The sequence below is a fragment of the Ptychodera flava genome, chromosome 3, assembly GCF_041260155.1.
Source record: "Ptychodera flava strain L36383 chromosome 3, AS_Pfla_20210202, whole genome shotgun sequence".
NCBI lineage: Eukaryota > Metazoa > Hemichordata > Enteropneusta > Ptychoderidae > Ptychodera > Ptychodera flava.
Genome location: NC_091930.1, coordinates 9,462,334 through 9,487,651, shown reverse-complemented (window position 1 = coordinate 9,487,651; position 25,318 = coordinate 9,462,334). Strand labels below are relative to the sequence as shown.

The 25,318-nt window shown below is 37.3% G+C and overlaps 1 protein-coding gene and 1 long non-coding RNA gene across 2 annotated transcripts; one reads left to right on the top strand and one right to left on the bottom strand.

Moving 5' to 3' along the window:
* Positions 1 to 2,701: 2,701 nt before the first annotated feature.
* LOC139124889 (uncharacterized) lies at positions 2,702 to 7,086 on the bottom strand. The gene is made up of 3 exons (XM_070690996.1): positions 6,754 to 7,086; positions 3,064 to 4,336; positions 2,702 to 2,781 (listed from the first exon to the last, which is right to left on the bottom strand). The coding sequence occupies exons 1-3, from the start codon at positions 7,047 to 7,049 to the stop codon at positions 2,755 to 2,757; spliced, it is 1,596 nt and encodes a 531-aa protein (XP_070547097.1). The 5' UTR covers positions 7,050 to 7,086; the 3' UTR covers positions 2,702 to 2,754.
* Positions 7,087 to 11,682: 4,596 nt separating this feature from the next.
* Positions 11,683 to 14,740, top strand: LOC139124883 (uncharacterized). The gene is made up of 3 exons (XR_011550083.1): positions 11,683 to 11,960; positions 12,784 to 12,977; positions 13,491 to 14,740. It is a non-coding gene; the product is annotated as an uncharacterized lncRNA (long non-coding RNA).
* Positions 14,741 to 25,318: the final 10,578 nt, after the last annotated feature.

Below are 25,318 nucleotides of genomic sequence, written 5' to 3'. Positions count from 1 at the left end.
AAGATGCATGAAACATAAGCAACTGTGCAGTACTTTGAAGATTGTATTTTTTTATTATTTACGATCATGTGCTTTTGCATAAAGCACTCTCACACTTAAAATGTAAATGCCAAACCTTTGCCACCAAATTTTGCCAACTTCTGTTGTTCAAACATCTGCTCCTTTGATTCTTGATATTCCCGTCTCTTCTTCTCCTTCTCTTGCAAAAGCTGGTCAAGCATGTTTATCTGGCTCTCAGTCACCTTGTCACCCTCCATTTCATATTCTCTCAGGAGGTCTCTGGCTCTATTCATCCTTTTGAATGTACGATCAGTCGTGTCTGGCTCCTGAGTTTGATTGCATTTAGTGTCTCGCTTTTGCACCGGTAACCCTAAACACAGGGGACAAAAACGATAGAAAAGGCTATGAAGACATTTAAAGCGAAATAGGGTCTATACAAGTTTAATGAAATCTATTGTTCTGAGGATTGAAACCAAACAGTTGAACTGCTATACATAAAGTTGCAATATTTCTCAGTGACAGATTACAGTGATTAGAAAATCAAACCAATATGAACTTATTAACTGTGTTCTATTGTTTATTGGTTTTAAGACGTTATCATGGTTCACAGTAAGTAAGTGACATATTTACTTTATATGGCACTTGATATCATAGTGTTCCACTCGGATTCTTTTAAGTAACTGCTAACAATGTGAGGCTATTTAGCAACGTAGTGGGCGCTGCAATAATAACATTTAACTGTGTATTGTAAACCAAAGATAACCATGTCATTATATCAGTTATATCTGGTACTCCTTGTACTCAGTAGGAGAGCAAGAGAGACGAAGACATGCAGTTGATTGGTCTATTTACCATATTTTTGGATCAGCTCTGTTTCTGCAAATAAAATACTCTTCATAGTCAATGGTTGTGTCAATTTCCAGGTGAAATGCTCCAATTTTATCCAGGAGTTTCTCAGAGAGAACTTTATCTTCCATCATGTCCTGGAGTCTTCCTTTCTCGTACTCTGACCTTAAAGACTCCAGTGCATCTAATGACTGACAAGCCATTACATACGAAATGCTTCCACCACCCTGGTCTCTTACATGCATTTCATCGTGTACCCCATCCAGTATCTGACGAACTTCTCCAGTTTTCTCCCCGACCTCCTCACTTTCATAGAAACCTCTCTCAACATCCTCAACCGTCTTTCCTCTCACTGGGACGACTTCGCTCACTCCAAGTCTCACCGTCATATCACCTACAACAGTTAGGAAAGCAGGTGACGTTACGTTTTACAATTGCGCTATGGGAGCTATGTGAGATATATTTGTTGCAAGGTATGCCAACATAAGGGAACGAGCACAATAGATTGAATGGATGAAAGATAAATATTTCATGAACATTTTTTTCTGCAGCTACCCCCCCCCCCCCCTAAAAAAATAAAGTTAAACATTTTCAGAGCCTGCTAAGAGTTCGCAATAAAAAATATTGAGGCCCGAACCGATCGCCAATATAAATATGTAGAGCCGATTGGCGCTAACTTAACCAATAAGCTCCTATACAGTGACGGCTTATGTGCATATCTATCAATAGTGTAGATATGTATGATTTTTTATGATACTAAGATAGATGGATGGATAGATAGATAGATAGATAGATAGATAGATAGATAGATAGATAGATAGATAGATAGACAGGTAGGTAGGTAGATAGATAGATAGATAGACAGGTAGGTACGTAGGTAGGTAGGTAGGTGGGTAGACACATAAAGCTAAACTATACATGTTTACACACAGCAGGAGGCAATACAGGCGATGCATACACATACCAGTATGAATTTAGATACCAAATATACTTGTCAGGAGTACAGTGATTGAACGCGCATTTTGGTACAAAGAAATTTACACCGGAGTTTCACCTGAAAGTGTCATCTGTGTATGTGGTAGGTTATGGTACAAACTAGTACATAGCTTAATCTGTACATTTACATTTGTATGACAATTAATAGAATGTACTTAACCAGATTAAGGTGACGAGAAGCGCCTTTGTGTACACGAAATTTTTTTTGAATTCGATCTAGAAGTGTCATTTCATTCTACGATGGCACAAACTATGGAAAATCCGTTTTCAATTGTGCATTTGTATACATTTGACCATTGCCGTGAATGTAATCCACTTCAATAGGGTAATTAGTAGTGCTATAGGCATGCAACCGAAATGATTTTGGAGTTTCATCAAAATGTTATCAGTCTGTTGGACAAAATGTAACAAAACTAGCGATATCCGTGATGCTGTCATTTGGCATTCCAACAATTGTCAGTCATGATAATTGTAGAATTCACAAGCACAGAGAGTTTGTGATCGTTAACCAATGAAACGCAGCTTTTTCATTAAATAGCCTCAAAAAGCTGATTTGTGTAACAATTGTGTTGTGCCTCATTCAGATTGATTTATGATATGATTTGCATTGGAGGTCCCCTTGGTACTCTGGAATTTTCAAATCCCCATCGGAACACCCAGTCTGTTTTGCTACACCTTAAGTTTCTCTTCTTGCCCAAACCCCAAACCTCTGCAACTAATTATGCTCGTTCCCACATAAAAATATGTTGCATTTAGAATTTCCGTATCAGCAAGGAACTCAATGACATAGTTAAGGAATAATTGTTTAGTCTACTTGAACGAAGAAATGATGGAGATAATATTTACCTGGATTACGTTCCCGCAATTTCATGTTTCCCGAAACTTTGTAAGGCTCTGTCTTTTGCGTTTTCATTATTTTCTGCATAACTTGTCGAATAACTGACAAATAAACAAACAAATAAACAAGTAAATAAAAAAGCATATAAAGCAAGTTACTAGAACATATAAACGACGACTCTTTCTATACAAAAGAGCAAGAAGAAACTTTTTTACCATCAAATGTTCCTATCTTATTCCATCAAGGCAACATAGTAAAAATGTGAAGTGCCTCATGTCAGTGAAGGAGGTAAATGACAGGCTGGCTCTGGTGTTAAGGCATTTGGCATACACGTTTGATTATCATCGATAGAGTTATATCACAATCTATTTTACGGTTCATACCTTGTGTTGCGGAGGTAGAGTGTTTCTCTTTAAGGTGATACCCCATTTAATTTTAGCATCATGCTTCACCACTCTGAAGAAATCCTTATTAGTTTTCTCCAACTCCGGCCTTATCTTACTCTCTAGTGCAGTTTTGATGTCATTCGCCCTTTTCAGGGTAGTGTCGTATTTACACAGAAATTCACTGATACGGTCCTGCAACTTATCGGAATCACTCATATCAACGACAAGGCTTTCTTCATATTCAGGCATATGCACCTCGATCAGCTCATGGCTTTGAGATCCCTCAGGAATAATGATAGGAACAGCAGCACACATGGCTGCTAGTGTCAGATTAACATAATGTACGGAAAAGTCATGAAGGAGGACAAGATTTGTTTGTCCAAGTTCATTGTACAAGTGTTCAGCTGATGGCATTCGGCCAAGGACAACATTTAATTTTGGATGTGGATCCATACGTTCCAGAAGAGTGGATTCACAGAGCTTTGGTACCCCAAGAATTTTCCATTTTAGAGGCGATTTCTTGCTTTTGTGAAAGGAGTCTGCCACCGAGTTCATGGCCTTCATGATTGGACTGTCACTTTTCAAAGAAGCTAGTTCATGTTCTTGAAACAGAGAGAGAATTTGAAATTTTCCACGTTTGTCAACAGGTTTAGGGGATGAAATCTTGAAGTAATTCTCGTCTATCATTGGTGATAGCCTGAAATGTTTTATGTTAGGATATGTTTGGTATATCTTTTCGTATTCTTCGAAAATACTGCCTCCACTGGAAAAGACGCAGCTCGAATCTTTGCCCTCGTCAGATTGGCACTTTCGGCGATGCTCGAGTTCTCTATCACCACAATTGGCAATGACAGGCGTAATAAAATCACTGTCGTATAGATTTATCAAGTAAAATGATGCCCTCTTGAACACATCTCTTTCAATTTCAAAAGCGGCCTCGGAGGTTATCATTCCGAATCCGAAGACAAATCGGACATTGGTCAACTCCTTCAAATTCGGAAAGTAATCTTTGTGATGATACAGCCAGTCAGGGTTGGGCGTTTCATCCCTGTTCTTGAATTTTGGAACCGGTGATGGCGCTATGAGCTCAACTCCATATTCTCTCGCCTCTTTTATTTCTTCTTCAGTAGCTGTCAGGGTAGTGCAGTAAACAGAGATTCCGTACTTACGAAGTAGACGGACTAATAAATGAATTGCATCGCTTACACCTCCCTGGATTGGACCACCCCAATTATAGCTCGCTATCAAGGCCTTGTTTCCCATATGCTTCCTATTTAGGTCAAGAAAGTAAAAGAAAAGGAACAAATTCATTCATTTTGATCTAATGAAATAAAGAGCCGGACTTGGTGATTGAAGTGAATCTTGTATCGTGATAACTTTTAAACGTACTAAAAAGAGCTACAAATTTTTTGAGAATGAATATTCAGTACCTAACATATAGTGTCAGCTTAAGATCATCTGTTCACACACGTCGGCAATTGACCGATGGACATCTATCCACGTCTATCCGGTTTTTTTGTATGTCAGTCTATTACCCGAAATATCTGGATAGGTATATCCAAGTCAAATCAATTTCGATGCATGAATTTGTTTGGCATTGATAAAATCCCATCAGATTTTAGTGGATGTGGCTTCCATAATTAATTATTTTAGAAAAAGAACGAATGTACATTAAGAAAGGCTACTAAGATATATTAACTGTGAGAGATATGTAGGGGTGACATTTAAGGTTGTACCCAGTCGCATATAATGTAAACTTCAATAAGTATGATACATTTTCGATTTAATCAACCAAAGTTTACTAATTTGTCTATTTATATTGAAAATATTATGATATAATAGAAATGAAATTGATATATATCATTTTAAGATCAGCCAATTACTGATTTGCCTATCTGACAGCTTCCTAATTAGGGATTTATATCTGAATTTACTCGGTTGCCGATGCTTGTTTTCATGTACTTTAAAGATTCTTTCATACAACGGTTGTAGAGAGTCGTTTTGGCATTTTTACTTCCACTAATTACTAGTTTGCATATATGATGAATTTCCCTAGTTAGAAATATATTTGAATAGGCCTTATAAAGGATGACAAACCTTGGTCAGTACATTTAAGATACTATGATAAATATTTATAAAAATGCCTCGACATTTCTAAATCACCTAGTTACTCATTTGCATATTAAACGAACTTTCCCAATTACGGACAAAACACCGGAAGGACTCTACCAAAGTCCGTGAAATTACCCTAGACATTGATAGGATAATACTTCAGTTGTATCAATAAAATGATTTTTACATTTCATGTCAAAGCTGATACAATGTCTGCTTATAGGTAATTTGTATGTTTTAGTTAAATTTTCAAAATGAGTGATAACTCGGGGACTCGATTTTGAGAAGTTGAGGGACTTTATTAAAGTCGATGAAAGTGCTATGTATGTTCATGATAAAGTTAAGTACTAGTAGTGAAACATATTTGCATTTTCTTGTTAGGTAATATTACATAATTTCCGTAATTAATGAGTTTTTACAACTTAATTAGCATATAAAGCTTGAAGGATTTGACGGACGCTCATTGAAGTTGCCATGGCTATTGTTAACTTTTATATTTAACAAAATTTTCAAAATTAGAGACCACAGGATGGACTTCACAAAATTTGGGTGCTGGTAGTATAATAAATACGATATTGGAGTTTTACCAATACATCAATACAATTTACGTGTTAGTAAACCGTACACACTATTAGACACATATTTTCGAAACATAACTAGTTGTATATTTCCGATTGCTTAGTTATCCTGAGCATCTTTCGGCAAATCACATTGTATGACCTTTTAGTACCCCTATAAGAATTTACTTTGCTCTTGTTACGCATGCCAACACTTAGAACGTTATCGTAAGTGTTCACTGGTACAAACCGTTCAGGTTGCCATTGACAAAATATTACTCGTGAGAAATATAGAGAGGGTGCTATCGCCAGTCGTTGAAAAAATAGTATTTTCATTGTCTAGCCCCAGAAGATAGGTTGAGTTACGAACTGATTTCTGCCCCATTCTGAATGACAGCTGTATGGTTTGCTTTGAGTAAACAAATTTTAGGCTCCCATTATGCTTTGAAATTTTCAAGCCACCCCCTTTCAACACGGACATTTTTTTCTGCACCCTATCTCTTCACACCGCTGAGCTTTTAAATTGTGCCTGTTCCCGTTTTTTCCGTGAGAAAATATTTGACAAAATCTTCCTACCGTGTGATAATTATGTGAACAACGGCAACAAAAAACGAACAATAATAACTATATATATTATTATTTTGTTGCTGTTGTTATTTTTGTTGATGCTATTATTGTTGTAACTATCGTCATCATCATTAATGGTGTTAACTAAGAATATTTAAAATTATGAAATACCGTTAGAACCCTCTGTTTAATTACCTTGAACTCCTTTTCAGTAGACAGAAATATTTAATAAGAAATATATGCAGTTAGATCTGAGACACCAAGGAGGTGCAATGTACCCGTCAGCAGATCACGTCCGCGCAAGCGTCGATAACACCTCGATGAACATAGCACTGCAAAATGAGTAAGCTACATTTGAAAACTCTTTGGTAGTTATGGTGTAGCTACATTACGAGCTAAACCCTGACCTACATTTTATTCACCTCAATATGCATGATACCAATACACTTACTTTGGCTTCTTGTCTTTCTTTCCAACCTTCTTTGGATTTCTCCAAGGGGTTCTTGCACTTGAAGAAGTGGCGGCAGCTTCACCTCCCTCGTCGGTATCTGGCTTGGCTTCATTTTCCTTGTCGTCGGGCAGGTGACCCGTGGCAAATGCAGACGGACCCATGGTGCGAAGACTCGCAATGGCGGCGTCGGTTTCAGCTGCAATGCGCTGACAATCACGCTCAGTGTATTCGTCGCCACCGGAACTGTTCTGACTGCCAGTGCTTCCCCTTCTACTGTTACTTTGTGTACTCAACATGATTCTTATAACTTCTAACAGACGTTTAGGGTGCTGTTATACACAGTAATGTCCTTAGCCGTTAAGAGGTGGGTGTTTTCGTGAGAGTCAATCCAAAGGTGAACATTTGCATAAAATTTATGACGTCAAACGCATACCTCAATTGACATCCAGACACTAACCCATTACGACTCAACTGTCTTCAAGCACAATGATACAATTCCCTCTCAGACAACTTACAAATTTTGCTAAGAAAAGTGAATTAATTGCATCATGAGGCCGTACTGTGTTTTTATTTCTAAGGCAGCTAAGGGGCAGAAATTAACTATCCGAGTGGAGTTCTTACTTACAGTTGCCATTTAAGCATTACTATATATAATCCCCAAGAAGTTGTAATTTATCTGCAGGTTCAACTGCAGACCGCTCCACAAACGATAAAACTTGCTATTGCTAATTGTTAGAAACAGCTATGCAGAATTTCTCCGTCATAAAGATAACATTTAGACGGTTCTTCACTACGATACGGTTAAAGTTTGATTTAAAGAAACTTTAAAATAATGCTCAACTTTGATGTAGACACTCCTACGCTGTAGCTGTTAATCATTACTTTATATTTTTTTCTTCATGGGATCAAAACTTGACTGTTAAGACCCAGCAAAAACTCAAAATAGAGGAGGTGTTGGCGTTTGGGGAGGCGTAAACAGCTAAACAGCTCAGTGAAGAAACATTGAAAAAACAAATCTCGACATTGAATGGTTTTATGCATATTATAGAGTCTGGTATAACGCTGTTTCTTTGTGAGAGAGGAATTCACGACTGCAATTGTACGTCTACCTATCCGCACAAAGGAGTAAAGTCACAGGTCTGGCGAGGTCACGAGATAAGGTGCGTTTGCATTGTCACCATTGTGATTTATATAGCCACTACTTCAAAGAAACTGAGCCGTAATTTCGTGACGTGCATGTAAGAATACAGTGAACAGCCGTTCTTTGTGTATAACGATATGTTCCACTGCGCATGTTCCGCTGCGTTTTCTTGGGCACGTAAACATCACTCAAGACACGTACGTGATCTCATTTTGGTTATCGTAAATCGTATGCACTTTGCCTGCTATATCCCCTCCCTCAGACACAACTCTAACAGTGGCTTTCTATTCGGTGCCACAAGTCAGTGTATGAGACGGACACATTGCATGTACAAACTAATGTGTATCATGACACATTCAAGGTCAGCGACTCATTGAATAATTACAGTAAACCAGCATGGAACAGCTCTGTGTAGACCGATAGGTGATCAGTTGATTGCACTTTATCTACAACGTAGTTGTCTTGAAGTTTCAGTTGATAGGTAAAACAACAAAATGTGTTTTTTATTTAGTTTCAGCTGAGGAAACGTCTTTAGCTCTTAAACTCTATGCTGCAATCGTAAAATACTTTCATTATGTATCAAGAGTAACCAAATGTTTATCTCTCAGTCGAGACAGAACGGCTGCACCACTCTGGTTTACTGTAATTAATCAACGAGTCAGTGACTTTTGTTGGTACATGCACTGAGTACGTCTCATACACTAAGTTGTGGCACCGAATTGAAATCCTCTGAAAGCACTGAAAGGGAGCTTCACTGTGGTATGTGACCATTTTGTCCACTTTGTTATTATTGCGTAACATGTCAAAAGATGGTACATTTGTCGCCTTTTGCAACAAAAAGCTTACGCTTTTTTGCGGATTCTCCCCCAACGTATTAGAGTTCATTGTCTTCCATCGTAGAACAGCCAGATATGGAACTTGAAGAAACGAAAACATAGTTTCAGATACTAGCACGAAGACTTCAAAGGTAACGCCTTTTATTGCTTCATTGCCGTACATTGTTAGGAGTTCTCCCTTTCTTCGCACAGTATTTGTAAATACACTTCTTAAATATAAAGGTTACTTGCATAAAATAAAGTATGAAATGACCATGTAATTCCCTTTAAATATGCATATCATAGGTTATCAGTCCCTCTTCCGTTAATACTTTCATCATTAATGATTTGTTTACACTTTGTGCTTGTAGGCGAAAGATAAACATGTACAACCTTTTGACATATGCATATTTAGAGCAAAATTATTAAATTTGTCACTTGTCAAAGTGAATGACCCTATAGCAGCACATAAAGGGGTGACGAGTTAAAAAAAACCCTCAATCAAGCACATTATTATACACCTACGTCTGTGACCTATGGAGTTTCATCGTACCGTAAGTTTCGGTATCAGAGAACGCGGACTACAACGCGGAGTACAATAACTTAAGAGACGGACCATTAGATCTTGGGAGAAGATGGTCAAAAACTGAATAAAAACATTTTCAGAGCAGAAAGTTAGGAAACAAAAATCTTCAAACTAGTTTGCAAAATAAAATAAAATAAAATAAGAAGACAAATGCGTAAAAAAAATCTGCAAAAGTCTTTAAAGTCTTGAATTGTTTTTTAGATTTTACCAACAGGAAGCAACTTTCTGTATTTTTAGTATATCCTCCAGGCACATTTTTAATTTTTAAACTATACATTTAGAGTGACTGTATCCCTTATACTGGAAGTTGTGATTATTTTATCTTTTCAGGACTTTTGAATTCTTATCACTTGAAAATTATAGAGCCCGTTTTCTACTTGTTTCCTGCGTACAAACCAAGCAGGTACACTAGGTAAAACATTGAAGCTATGGTATGATTGTCAAGACAGAAAGTTATATTTGCCTTTTAAGATCAAGGTAAACAGATGAAGGCCACATCATGTTCATTGTTTTCACAGCATTTTATGATGATGAATGCAAGAATGGGTGAATAAGTAGAAACACTTCAATAATGATAAACAACATATCAAGTCATTATGCATTATTTTGCTTTTAAAAAGTCATTTTCAATGCTTTTTCTCAAAAAACAGCCTCAAAAACAACAGCAACACATTTTTTAACTTTCAACAATACACTACGTAGAATGCCATCCATCCAACAAATCAAAACACAAAAAACACACAAAAGGGTTAAACTTTGAAAGTTTCTTGATAGCAAATACTGAATAAATCTGCATGAATAATTGTTTGTGTGTAGCAAATACTGAATAACAATTATCTGAAGAATTTTTCCACCACAAAAAAGAGCACGATTTAAACAAATCTTAAGGGACTTATGTTGCAAATTTCAAAGAAATTGGACAAGCCCTTTCAGAGAATACAGATTTTTTGACCATGAAAGGCATAAATTGCCCTAAAAAGACAAATATTGAAATTTCACCACATCTATACACATCTAATCAATTTGGACATGCTGCTACAGAGAAATAGATGTTTTGATCAAAAAGGGCAACAATTACTCTCAAACACAAATATGCAAATTTTACTATATTTGCAAACAGCTTCTCAGCTTGTCAAAATCAATTGTAAATCATGAGATATGCATGATGTTTGGTGGGGTGAATGTAGGCATTTCACCACGCAGTAGAAAAGGAAACCAGGAAACCAAAATAGTCAATTTTCAAAACTATACGAAGCTACTGAGGAGCAAGAAGACCATGTTTCAGAGGAAGATGTGTAATCCGAAAAAAATGCTCCAAAAGTGCCACCAAATAACACCATTTTTATCTCTATTTTTCAAAAGCTCCAACAGCAGGAGGGGGACACCCCTCTCCTGACCTCCCCCCAGTGACCGCTTGCGTGGCCGCTTGTGGTGCTTGGCACCACATGTTTGCCCTCTTTATCTTCAGACAGCGACGAACTAAAAAAAAATTAAAATTCTGAAAATTTACTCTGAAAAAAAAAATTTGCACAGCTAATCTCAATTGGAAATTTTTTTTTAGAAATTAAAAATAGTAAAAAAAAATTCACAATTTCATTGTGACCACTCCCCTCTCCCAAGATCTAATGGTCCTTCCCTTAGGTGTTATTGGACGCTATTTGACCTTTGACCTCGAAACACCTTTCCATCAACACGTCAAAAAAGAAGCGAATATTTAATGTTTTTTTGCTAAAACATATGCTTCTAAGCATTCAGTACTTTACAAAGTAAATCATGGTCAGTCCTAAACCGGTGAATTTGAGTGAAGTTATGCTGCTGACGTAAAATTTCTACCACGTGCACTGCGCAGTGCGGGTTGAAATTTCGTTCTGTGCGCTTAGCGGACGCGCTGAACGCGTTCGTGGGCTACTCGACTAGCGATCACTCAGTGCAGTGCGCGAGAAGCATTAACAAAACGCTTAAATTTCGACTTTTTTCACGTAAAGTTGGACTAAAAAGATGTATAATAACAAGGTTATTCCCAAAATACCGGAATTTATGTCTTCTTACATCGTACGTTTCGGTATTGACCTCGACGCTACGCGTCTAGGACAATACCTCCTCTGCACGATGTACTCGGACATAAATCCCGGTATTTTGGGAATAACCTTATATAATCATACATCTACCATCGAGAACAATAAATTTTGCGTGCGCTAAAAAAGCTGTACGGAACGCCCGTTCCGTAATACGCACGGTTTCAAGGCGCCTTATCCCCTGCGGCTGTATCTGCGCGTTCACTGTTTCAAGGGACTCATTGGACGTGCCAGAACATGTCTCGCGCGCTCTGTACGTACGTGTGTAGACTCTCCACAGTCGCTGTGCCTTGTTTTGTGCGCGATTCGCCCTTATCAGGTAGCGGCCATATTGGAATGCAAACGAGGATATTGACGCATAAACAACAAACAAACAAACAAAGTCGTATTTAAAAACAATGGCGCCATACCACACGTGTGTGTTGAATTTTCATACAAATTTCGCTGAAAACTGATGTTTGCCGCTACCATTACATTCACCGAAACAAAGTACTGTGGTTTTCTCTTACTAGACTATTGCAACAAAGTGTTTGAGCATAGTGCCGTCGACCATTCGCAAATACCCGCCGGGTAAACAAACCGTGTTTTAGGTAAGTTGTTTCAATTTTCTTTTGATCATAATTGATACATTTACAGCATTTAGCTATATTACCGCCAGAAAACAAACCGCGCCAGTCTTGCCTCAGCTAGAATACTCTCTGTACGCTATGGCTTCACACCACTGCTGTGTACCGTTTTGTCGAAGTGACAGGCGATACCAACGCATTTCATTTCATAGTTTTCCGGTTGCTCCCAGACGGCGAGCAGAATGGATTGTAAAAATAAGACGTGACGAGGGTCCTAATTTTAAGGTAAATATTGTTCTCGACTCTAGCCTAGTTTGAAATTTGATCGAACGCCTAGGTTCCGGGCGGGTCCAACTAGTATAAGTATGAGTACACCTTACACAGGGCACCTATTAGGTTCAACCATTTCGTAATATTTTACTGTGTAGGCCTACAGTCCGACGGCAGTAGCTGTGCAATGCTACTGTGTTTTCATTATGAATTCCATTGAAAAAAAATACCTTCAAAAGTACAGGGTCGTAATTTGTGAATATTTTGTTTGACATGCTTCCTTATCTATATATGGAGCGGTTTTTTTTTCTCTAAATGACTGGGCAGAGAGCCTGGCTTTACGGAGTAGCCTTTGCCGTTTCATGACTCGAGGTTTTTTGCCTGTAGTTGTTGGCGTTGACGGCGCCAATGAAATTTCGTTAGCCAGACCACAGCTTGTGGAGTGATCGAATGGAAGGACCTGGTTTGCCACCCTATGCTAAGTACAGGCAAAACCTCAACTTCATCTTCGGAACTCCAGCCTTTTTACAGCTGTCAATTTTATTGTAAACGGAATTATATTTTGATTCGTATTTAGATAACTGGTGCAACAAAGGTCTGCGAATACCATTTTGAAAAGGATGATTATGTGAAAACACTGACGGGTAGAAAACGCCTGAAGGATAATGCCATCCCATCACAGTTTGCGTGGACACGAAAGACGCCCTCACGTAAACCACCAACACCAAGAAAATCACCATTGACAGACCCAGAAAGCTCATGTGATGACCAGTAGGTAATTTAGTAAATATGATTTGAAGAATATAGTTGTCAGTAATCTAAATGAAAGGAAATGTTATCTATCTGTTTCGTTACATTTCAAAATGTTAAAACATCAATGTTCTCCCTGGAAATTTTGATAGTATTGGTCAATTTGCAAAGTGTGCAATACTTTATTTTCACTGGATTTTTTTTTGCTGAAAACTAAATTACGGACATCAATGATGAGATTTTATTATCACTCTTTCTTATCAGTGTATGTGTAAAGAAGAGAAATAAGAATTTTCACTGGGATTTTGGCGGATGAGTGCAGTGAAAATAAATTCCAAGTGAAAATAAAGTATTCTATCGTAATACATGTTATATTGTATGCCAAAACTAAAGGTTAACTTTACCAGTACGTTGGTAACTTTATCATCTCTAGGGAAAACCCTATTTTCTGATTGCAATAATGTTGGAATGCAGAGTAACTACTTACTTTTTTCACAATGGTTATATATCGTTTATTGTTTTCTGTGTTTCTAGGAAAATTACCAATATCACAAAGACGAGTCCGCCATCAGCAGAACATGATTATGCCATCAGTCCAGAGAAGTTGACTACTGAACAGCAATTGGAAGCAGCAAAAGAACGTATTGCTGAACTGGAGAATGCAAACAAATGTTTATTATCTGATAGGTTTTGTTTAGAACGTTTTTCTAATGATAATAGTATGATAAGTTTTCATACAGGATTTACTTCATATTCAGATTTTGTTTTATTTTTCAATTCTGTACAACCAACTGCTGTAAACATGGTGAGGTGGTCTAAGGTTCAAAGTGTGCTTGGAAGTGTCATAGAGCAGGGAGAAGAAAAGACCATCTCAGTGTCCCAAAAGGTGTTTCGACAGTCATGCTTATCATTGATAGATCAGTTGTTTCTTTTTATGTGTAGAGTAAGATTAAATTTATTCGAACAAGACCTTGCATGCCGATTCAATATTTCAGTTTCAACTGTAAGTCGAATAATTATCACCTGGTCGAATTATTTGTATTTCTTTCTTGGTTCAGTGAAAGTTTGGATATCTAGGGATGTAGTTGACAGAGATATGCCAGAGTGCTTTAAATTGACATATCCCACTACAAGGGTTATTCTTGACTGTACTGAATTTGAAGTACAGAATCCATCATCTTTAGTTTTACATTCAGAACTTTATTCACATTATAAGAGTACAACAACATTTAAAGGGCTCTTGGGAATTTCACCATGTGGGTTGGTTTCTTTTGTGTCAGCACTTTTTTCTGGTAGTATTTCAGATAAGGAAATTGTTTTACAGTCAGGTTTGTTACCGTATCTTGAAAGGGGGGATTCAGTTATGGCTGATAAGGGGTTTTTAATATCAGATTTACTTTCTCAGCAAGGGATTGGATTGAATATTCCACCATTCAGGTATAGTAGGGGACAATTTACAAAGGAAGAGGTTGAAGAAACCCAGCAGATTGCACATCTGCGGATACATATTGAAAGGGCAATTAGGAGGGTAAGGGAATATCATATTTTTGATACTTGTATTCCACTTTCTTTAGCTGGGACAGCCAATCAAATATGGAGTGTATGTGCACTACTGGCCAATTTCAGGGGGCCCCTTTTCTAGGAAATTAATGTATCTATGCATTGGATTTCCTTTTTCACTTTTCTTTGAAACAAACTCTCTGTAAAATGTGTTTTACAGCATAACATAAAGATAACAAGTGTGTTTGAAAAATAAGTCAAATTGTGTTTCTGTTTTCATGTGATTTTAGTTGTACTCAGTATTATAGTTGGTCTAATAGGTCACTGACCTATTGAACTGTATTGACCTGTTCAAACAACTCATTTGTAGATTGTCTTAAACACTGTTTTCTTAACCTCTGTTGGTTTTAAAATGCAAAAATTAGACCTTAATTTAATTTGAAATAATATTATTCATGAAATACAAGTGAATTTATACTAGTAAAACTACTATAATCTTATTGCATGTCATGTGAAATGCTCTGTCAGTTAAAACATCTTCTGTTCTCCATTTCTTATCATATACTGAATGTATGAAACCAAACAATGCAAGTTATTCTGATGTAATAAATATTCTTTAATTCTCATGCAATTGGAATAAAAGTACATGTCATGTTTCTGAATTTTTCTGTGGACATCACTTTCTATGAAAGTTCAAATAGCTTGGAATTTTTTTGTGGCCTGGTGATAAAATAGAAGTCTTCTGTGACATAAAGAAACATCTGTACTGCATGCAACACTTAATTTTGCAACAGCTTAACCAAAATCAACCATTCATGGTTTCATCGAATGAACAGACAAAATTAAAGAGCCTACAGTCAAATTTCAATCTACACAGTGGACTGCTAATGTTTGAAAAGATTAATTTTTATACAAAAATAAAGCGTGACATTCAACTTCATGAACTCAGACTTTTTTCTTATCATGGGAAACATTTATTTTATCACTAAGAATAGAGGAAGGTAATTTTCAAAATAAAATTTATCAAGTTTCATTTTCATTTCAGCAAACACATTTGCATCAAATTTGATTCGTTCAATATGTAAATCATTTTGGGTCCAAATTACAAAATCACACCAAGTTAGACCTGAAAGACCCATTTGACCCATTACCTGGTGATAATACTGATGAGTGGTCTTCAATTTCAAACCCCATCTGTCATCTTTAAATATTGACAATGATGGACTGAGTCAACTTGGGGACATTTCACCTCTATGAGGCCAAAGGGATGATTTTCTGTTGGATCATATACTTTACCATCTGGTGTGGCACCAAGATGAGGACAACTGGGATTAATAATCAATCCACATTTATACACATTTACATTTTTCTCATTCGCATAGCACTTGATTGCATCTTGTTCATGAGCAAGACCATATCTCATTGCAGGTGTTTGAATGAGCTTCTTGTTTTTTAATCTGTGGGCGAGACTTTCAAACTCCCGTTTTCTGGAACAGATATCTTTAAATTGTGATGCAGTTAACCTTGGTTGCCTAAATTTAAACCACTCTTCACAATCACCTTGTTTCCGTGTACTTTGTTCAACAATAATACAATCAGGTCTATCAATATCAATTCCAGAATAAAACTCAAATTCTTTTCTTGACAAAACAATAAATAATTAGAAGGCACTAAATAATTTTCAAGGGGCAATTGAGGAAAATCTGGAGAGGGATCAATTTGATTAGTGTATCAGTTGGTAACAGGGGATGATGAAATGACAAAATACTCCCAGCAGGGACAGGGCCATATTGAGTTTCAACTTTTTGTACATGATCATAATTTGGGAGCAGTGCTTTAGAAATCAAAAGATCAGATCTATGAAATGAATGATAAAGTGAAATAAGACCGCTGAAATCAGGAAAATTATTTATTGGATTGTAAAGCTTACTATACACGGCATGGACATTTCTTTTACGCTTTGGTTTATTTGACTGATTTGGGGTCTCTTTATTATAACCTTATGAATAGGTCTGGGCTTGATTCCAAATCGACGCGAGGGCATGTGCCATCTCCTTGGTAATGAAGTTCTGGATACCGGCGGTGGAACATACTTCAGGTTTCGGGCCTTATACTGAGCTGTCTGCAAGAGAAGGGCAATCGCGTGGTTGCATAAGCCTTTCCCAGCTGCACAGGAGCAGTTCCAGTTTGATATTGTAACTGGTGTAGTCTTAGAAAGAGTCACCTGATAATATAAAAAAAGGAGAAAACATGGAGTAATTCTGTGCAGTCATTAGTATATTAATTCAGAGGGACACTACGTATGTATGTATGATGTGTTTTTATGTATGCATGCATGTACGTATGTATGTATGTATGCATGTATGTATGTATGCATGTATGTATGTATGTAGTGTTTGTATGTATGCATGCATGTACGTATGTATGTATGTATGCATGTATGTATGTATGCATGTATGTATGTATGTACATTTGTATGTATGTATGTATGTTTGTATGTATGTATGGCATGCGTACATACATACATACACACATGCATGCATGTATATAACACATTTCTAAAAATGGAGGTCATGCAAAAAGATTAAAAACTTACCGTTACACTATGTGGAGTTTCATTTTTCCTCATAGACCTGTAGCATTTTGCCCGAATCATTGCAGTCTCTTCCTGGTCTGGTTCAGTTTCTCCAGCCCGTACTGATGAATTTATGGAAGGAAATAAAACCAAGGCATCATACTTTAGCAGAGGTCAAGACGACATATTGGTTGTTTTGAATCCTCCAAAAAATGAAACATTGTATGCAAAATGTAAGCCGCAGAGCCGTGCGTCGCGTGTGACACAGATTTGTGATAACTGCTACATTGTCTTCGCTGGTACACGTACATGACCCCTGTGACCCTACTATAAATAAAACGCGATTACGGCTATTGACTCAATGGAAACAGACGCGTTAAAAGAAACAATGTAGGTAACTCATAAGCCATTACTGTCGGTTCAAGAAATTGTCCTCAAATGACCTCACATTCGTAAACAAACCACTGTATTCATGCTTCGTTTCTATCCTCCCGGTACGATTGCTGTATAAATATGAGCGCCAAAAACTGTCAGTACAATTATTGTTCTTACCTTCATATTTGTGAATATATTCCTCATAGAAAAATTTATGTGCTCTCTGTAGAGACCTCAGCGGTGTTTTTGATGTAGTTTGCACGAACTTTTCGACATCACTATAAGAAAAAGCCGGCAAACAAAACAAACAGCGGGTCCAGACTCTCGATGGCGCCATTGTTTTTAAATGCGACTTTGTTTGTTTGTTTGTTGTTTATGCGTCAATATCCTCGTTTGCATTCCAATATGGCCGCTACCTGATAAGGGCGAATGGACTTATAATCACGGGCTTCCTGGGACAATGAAAAGCAAGAGATGGCATATGCGACGCCCTCAACGACCATCTGAAGTGTACGTTTCGTCTTTAGGTGTATCTATGGACGCGCGCGCGTTCGTTCGACGATGATCTGAAGTGTACGTTTCGTCTTTAGGTGTAACTATGGTCGCGCGCGCGTTCGTTCGACTTGTCTCACGGAAGCGAGTGAGAAGGTTTTAGATATACCAGGGTATGAAACACATTTTCAGCCTTCTCCCATATAGCCTATATAGACCTCGAAATACGCCACCCCAAGCACAGTTTACGTTTTAGAACACAAAGAAAACTAACGTGCAGCTGTTTATTTTTCACTAGTTAGGCGAACATTCGAGAGAATGGTGAAATAATGTGTGTCACTTTTTCTCGGTACGTGCGTTACCAAACTTCGTTTTACGGTAAATCGGACTGTCGCAAAATTAACCGCAAAACGTCATCAAATATTGCCTTGAAGAACGGCGTCGTTCAATTTCGCGCGACTTCATCAGTGTGTTGCATGGTTGTGTTGTATGGGTATGGTGGCAGCATGACACACAGCACAGGGGTGTCGGATCGTCTACCGTTTTCGTCAGGTACTCGGAATATACAGCTAAGTAGATTTATTGTTACTCCTATTTGATAGTGTACCATTGTTATCTATCAAGTTTCTTGTAGGTGGATTAGGTTTTTCCGTCATTTTTTATCGCATTTTTCGACTTCGATTAGTTGGGTGATGAACAGTCTCAGGCCATAGCATGGTTCTGCTGACTGCTGTGTACACTGTCGATGTGTCATTTTCCCTTTGGTATTGTAGCCTAGTACTATTTTTAATGCCGGGTAACCTTATTCGTTAGGGTTTCCATTGTATTTAAGCTTCTGGTTTTTTATATTTTCTTTCATCCTGTCAACACACGTTGCGTAATGTTTGGTCTGTCCTCTTTCATTTTCTATCAGCTGGTTTTTCTCCTTCAATGCCAACACCAACTGTTCTCTGGTCATGTATGTCGGTTGGCCAGATGCATCTGTCTCGCAGTTGATACGTCTCCTATACCGTGCTGAGTTCAGACAGTTGTACAGTGTTCTGCAAGCCTCGCATCTGTTCGAGAAATTTTGGACCATACTGCAACAACTTTTTGAATATATGTGACAGTCGTCTATGCCGTGTTTTTCAGCCTTGCATATTATTGCATCATTTATCAATTGTATAGCGCTACATGATTCTCCAAATATCCCCTTACAGGATTATGAATCAAAGTCTCTGAATCCTCCCTCACCATTCAGTGTGATTTCATCACTTTCTCTCAGTGACAGATTGAGGTAACAGTATATACTAGTATGTGATATAAGTTAGGGAACTGTACAACTTTCTGATGTATACCAGTTTTACCCTTTAAGATGTATGAATTGTGAGTTTTTGTATCAATTTAAGAAGTAGAGAATTTCCTTTTTCAACAGAAAAACGGTGTGTTATATATGGCTCACTTCAGGTTTTATTAACATAGAAGGCACACTGTTACAAACACATTATCAAAGTCTGTTGTAGACATGTAGTAAAATTGATCTGTATTCTGCAATCTGTAGGTAATTGAAGCAGCTATATACATGTATAGTGTCCATTGAAAGGCACAAGCTATGTGATTTATTTAGACGTATTTTACGATAATTTGATCATCAAAGTGTATTGTCAATGTCATAGTGCAGCTATGACTAGGCCACCTTTAAAATGACTAGGCCACCTTTAAATTTATCATGCATTTTGTAAGAATTTTTCCATTGTTGGTTAAACTTTTGCTTTACAAAATATGTTAATCTAAGAGTTAATCTAATAACTTTCATTGGGGGGGGTTCCTTCGGGTATTCTCATTTTACCAAGTAAAATTTAAAATTACTATTTACATGTACATGCTCTTAAAACAACAGTTACTGGTAATTTTTAACCAGGTGACCAGCTGTGAACTTTGTTTACACAATTCATGCACAGTGACCTGAGAGATAATGTAAACATAAATTATTGCTTCATTTTTCATGAAGAAAATCTTGAAAGATGTCATTGCTCTATTTAAAAAGTAGTACACAGAGTTGATGTTGAAATATGCAGTCATTAGCTGGAACAGACAATTGACACCAAGCAAAATTTGGCATAACTTTGGAATACGTTTTGTTCTGCACACTAAAATGGGCAAAATCTCCGACACAGCTAAACCTTGCACCATGTACATAGAGAAAATTCATGATTTGTTCCATCCAGTTTTTGGTACATAACAAAAATTGTGCTATAGTAGAATTCATGCTCTATGAAATTCACCTGCACTGCACTGCACTGACACTTATGTAAACAAAAATTATTCATTTTAAATGAAGACAATCTTGGGGAGAATCCTTTAATTGCTTTACTCACCTAGCAAAATTTAGCATTAGATGGGAATACTTCACTCTACATATTTTAAGGTAGTGTAAAGGGTATTTTTTGGACCAAACTTAATTCAGATTCAAATACAAGTTAGAAACAAGACTGCCAAAAATTACACCTTGTGGACCTTTGTGAGCTAAACACCATAAAAATGTATTTTGATTCAAATGAAAATCATCACAATACCATGAAAAACAAAAAACGCAGAACTTTTGTACCTTTAATAAGCCTGTATTTTCAAAAGAACCACCCAAGACTGGGTTAAGTTAAACAAATTGACTGTTACTAGGGTTTGACTCTTGCTTTTATGACTTTATACTTTTTTGTTTGAAATTTTTCAATATTCTTCATGTTAAACATGTTTCACAGATTATCTACAACTCCAATACTGCATATGTGTGTGTTATACCTTTATGCCATTAGAGAGTTCACGTTATCAAGATAACTGCAAGTAATGGGGGATGTACTGGTTATACAGACCATTCCTTGCTACATCATTTATTGATATATTTTAACACTGATATAACTGTTATTCATAACATGGCCTCTGAATGCCAGATTTCTATGTTTGGTTCTGGAACTGACAATGAACACAATGTACAAGTTTTTACTTAACTGTTTCTTTGATTTCCTTAAATATTCATCTCATGTCATAATTGTTTAATTTTACATTGTCTTTCATCCTGTCAACACAAGTGGCATAATATTTGCGTCATGTTTTCAATTGTCTAGAGATTGTACTGCCTGTGAAGCTTCACAAAAAATGTGTATTTAAATAATTGATTTTCTCTGTTTGATATGAATGTAATCAAACTGATTGTCCTCTTGTGACCTAGTGTAATGTTAGACTGGTAGTTACAGAATTCAGTCATTCCTATTTGTGTTGGACACCATTAATTCAGTATGTTTGCAACAAAAAGAGAAAAAAAATCACTTAAGGATGTACAAGCATTATACGGTCGGAATTTATCCTTTCCCATAGGTTTACTTTGAGAATTGCTGGAAAAGCAGTTCCTATTGCCATTTTCATGAAAATTTGCACATTGCTAAGTCAAAATAAACAAATAACAGTGATAAAATGATATTGAATGGTCACCATGCTTAAATATAATGTGGAGATAAATGGCATTGGAAGATTTCACCTATAGAAAAGGCATTGGTGAAAAAATGCTGACTTTGCAAGTTTTTCTCATAAATGAAATTTAAATGTTAACATTCATAGTCTTGTATCTCACAAATGAGCGCAGTGACCCCCATATTTTAGTACACATTTGATATACAGTGAAGAATCCAAAATTGACAATTTAGGGAAATGATACTCGCTTGTACATCCTCAATATGTCCTATGTATGTAAATCAAATTTTCATTATGCCATGTGACAAGGACTCGCTCAAAATTGTTTTATGAACAAAAAGGATATCGTCGTGAACCATCAAATCTTCTTCGTATCCTTTGCACTTGTGGGAAGGTAGACATTATGCACCTGCCAAACTGATCTTTGTGATGTCATGATTATGGCTGTATGCCTCTGACACTGTGACCATTTTACCTGACATACTGCAAATGTTTGATGAAATCTGAGATGAAAATAAAGTCAATACATGTAATTTGTCATAGCAATATTTTGTTGTCTCCACAAACACTCACACCAACATATGGAAGCTGTATTAAAAATTTCCATTAGGGAAAAATAACCTGTTCCTCAGATCCACCCCTTCTCCCTCCCTTATCTGATGTAGAATTTTACAGTACATTTTCTTGAAATTAAAGAGACAAAGTTGCTCATTTCCAAGTTTTAGTTGATTTTTAAATATTGCTTTTCTTGTTCAGAACAGTGAAATGGGCTCAATCACTGGTTGTCACAGCTCAACCCTGTACATTGACATAATGCATGATTTCTTCCATCATTTTATTTTTGGTATGTAACAAAAAATGTATCATAGAAGAAGAATTCATGTGTTATAACCATGTACAGGGTGAGAGTTTACTTGTATCATCTGGTGATTGGGCATATTTCAGTCAAAGAATGGAATAAATGATGTTTCAAGAGGAACTAAACTAAAATAATGTCAAAAATGAGTGACTTTGTCCCTTTAAACTGGATATTGTTAAAACTATTCTTCTGGTTTCCCTTCAAACTAAATATTTAAACTATTACTTTGCTTCAATGGTGGTTCAGTGGTTTTGCATTACCAAATTTATAAAAGCCTCAAAATATTGTGATTGCCTATAGCTTGTTCTAAGAGTTTTGAGTCCTTTATAATAAAACTATTGGTATTCCAAGTATGTTGGAAGAAAAAATCAGTCCTCCTTGATTTCATTGCCAAAAAAATCAAGATCAGTTACAAATCTTTTCTTCATAATTAAAAATTACTGTACATCAGCAGAACTTTATGCATGAACTGCAAGTGTTCCACTATTTTTTTAGCCTAAAAATGCACAAGGTGTATCCTAACTGTATATAAACAAGACAATAAAAAACTAAAGGTTAATCATGTTTTGTAGTCTTGCTCTTGTGATGACGTAATTGTATATGCAAATGAGTGCGCGATCGGATTTTTCATCTTTTTCCATTTTTTCCTTGTTTGAGCTTACAGTGTTCAAAACATTGGTTAAATTAAAAAAATGGAGTTTTACTAACCTTTTGGTGACGGTTACTGCCGTGGAAAAAAGTGTCCCCCCTGTCCCCCCTTTTTGGTAACGCACGTCCTGAGAACTCATATGAGCGGTTGCATACCCATCCTAATACATACAGTGTACAAACGCGTCTTGGCCCTAGTAACCAGAGATCGTCTGCTGGTCCGTCGCGTGCCCGTCGCGTGCGGCGGCGGTGTGCGTTCAGTTGTGGTTGAAATTACGTCATTTCAGGCTCGGGTGTAGTCGATCGACCCCGGCCGTGACGTTCTTGGGCAAATGCCTGCTTGTGCGGATGTACACAAGCATGGATCGTGTTTACGTACTGACTAAAGAAGAGATTATTATGCTAACTTTATTTTGGGTTTCTTTAGGAAAGGCGTCTGCGCTAGGTTGATGTTCCGGAATCTTCCTATTTGACGGGAGGTCAGGGTTCACGGGATAAAACGAATGTATAACGCCAATTTGATCGGTGAGGGCGTACTGCTAAATTCGCTTCATTGTGCCATGAAGCCCATGCATGGGCCTGCATTCGAAGGCTGTGCAGCTGTGAGCACGCGCTGCCAGCTGAAGGGCGCGCGCGTGTTCCAACAGGGAAGAACGCGAATCGCAGGGTCTCTGCCAGACTAGTACGTGTGTAGTGCACCACACACACTATCCAGAACTTGCAGAAGCGCGTCTGAGATAGCGTTCAACACTTGTGCTATAAGGGCGGGGGGGGGGGGGCTGGAAGAGAAAATATATGGTGCATATATTATTTACAGGTCCCCCTAACACCAGCAAAAATTTTAGTGCCCCCCCCCCCCCCTTCCACCATCACCGGCAACAAAATTTTTGTGCCCCCCTCCCCAAAAAAGGGAGGATTACATAGGTACAAAGTTGTACACATATATATAATCTTTATAACTTTTAATATATGCTTTAGTGAAAACAACATTCTTACATTCTTTAAATAAATAATAAACAAATAGATATATAAATAATAAACAAACAAAATAACATAAGGTTTGTTCAAGCTTTACTACTTGTAACACCTACAGCTACTTTTTCAGTACTGTGTTGTGCTATTTTAATCTCAAAGAATGATGAAATTACCAAATACCTTATAAACAATCTACAAGTTCATTCAGTGTTGTTATAGCTGTATAGTTGAAGCAGTGATTTAGACATGAATTATTTTTAATGATGACAGTGTTCACGGCACATTTCCAAGTTAGTCTAACAAGCTCAAGTCAATTTTCAATAATAATATTGCTCATTTTACACATAACAACTGCATTGTGAGGTTTAAGACTTGGTATTTCATCATGCTACAAGAAGTTTAACAAGGAACTCCAGCTTCAACAAGGAACAAAAATGCTGAAAAATATTCTCTGTCTGTCATGGTGTAAAATATTTTTGTGGCCCACCCTTACCTTCCCTGGAATTTTCATGCCCACCCCAAGAACAGTCATTTTTTTTCGTGCCCCCCCCCCACAATTTCTCTTTCGCCCCCCCCCCCTCTGCCGTTAATTGTGCTCGGTCTCTAAATCGGAAGAAAAATTGTTGACATTGCACGAAAACGGTCATTACTCTGACAATTTGTTGCCCCAGTCACGAATATGAGATGTATAATTTCGTGTCGGGCGATACGCTGCGCCAATGTCGTCGTGCATCCTTTGCGGTATTTTCGTAATAACTCATATTATTAGACTATGATCAAAAACCATTGTGGTTCTGCTGCTATAATCACTTATTAACCTTTCAAAATTGTCATTGCTTTGCTTAAACGGGCTGTTTATTCTCTATCATTTCCGGTCACTTGAGAAAAACTTCATTAAGGCGGTCTGCAACTGATGTAGTCCTTGAGTTATACCTGTCCTCATTTACCACAGCGAAATGTTACCTTAACGCCAAAAATATCCGTTCTATTCATACTTTTTCCAACCTAGGTATACTAACCCATTTCATAATACAGTTATAGCAGCCACCCTGTCTGCTTTTAACCTGGTACTACGACATTAAAACCCGGTTTCACCCACTTTTGGTACAGATGATCCACGCGTCCGACGAGCATGTCGTAACTTTCAATTTACGACAAGAAATGATGCACGTAGCATTATTTTGTCGAAATCCACATGACGTCATACTCGCACACTTACTATTGCAATAACTAGTTTAACCAGGCCCATCATTTTATGTGCACCTTGTTCGCAACGCCTCGGTGGTAGTCAGTTCTAGAAAAATGCTAAGATTGACTAAGATTTTGTCCGAAGAGGTGATGAAGATGAAATTTCAAAGTATTGCAGATACGTTGAGCGAAAGTATGTTTGTTGCATGAAATGCTCCTATATCTCCAATAACCGGTACCCAACACTCTGTGACGACCATACCACGCTATTCAAGAAATGTGGAGTTGTACAGGTTTGTAGATCCG

Coding starts and splice junctions, on each gene's coding strand:
- LOC139124889 (XM_070690996.1), bottom strand. CDS start 7,049: ATGTTGAGTACACAAAGTAACAGTAGAAGGGGAAGCACTGGCAGTCAG. Junction 4,337..6,753: donor AAGAAAGACAAGAAGCCAAA/GTAAGTGTATTG, acceptor TGACCTAAATAG/GAAGCATATGGGAAACAAGG. Junction 2,782..3,063: donor CTCTACCTCCGCAACACAAG/GTATGAACCGTA, acceptor TTTATTTGTCAG/TTATTCGACAAGTTATGCAG.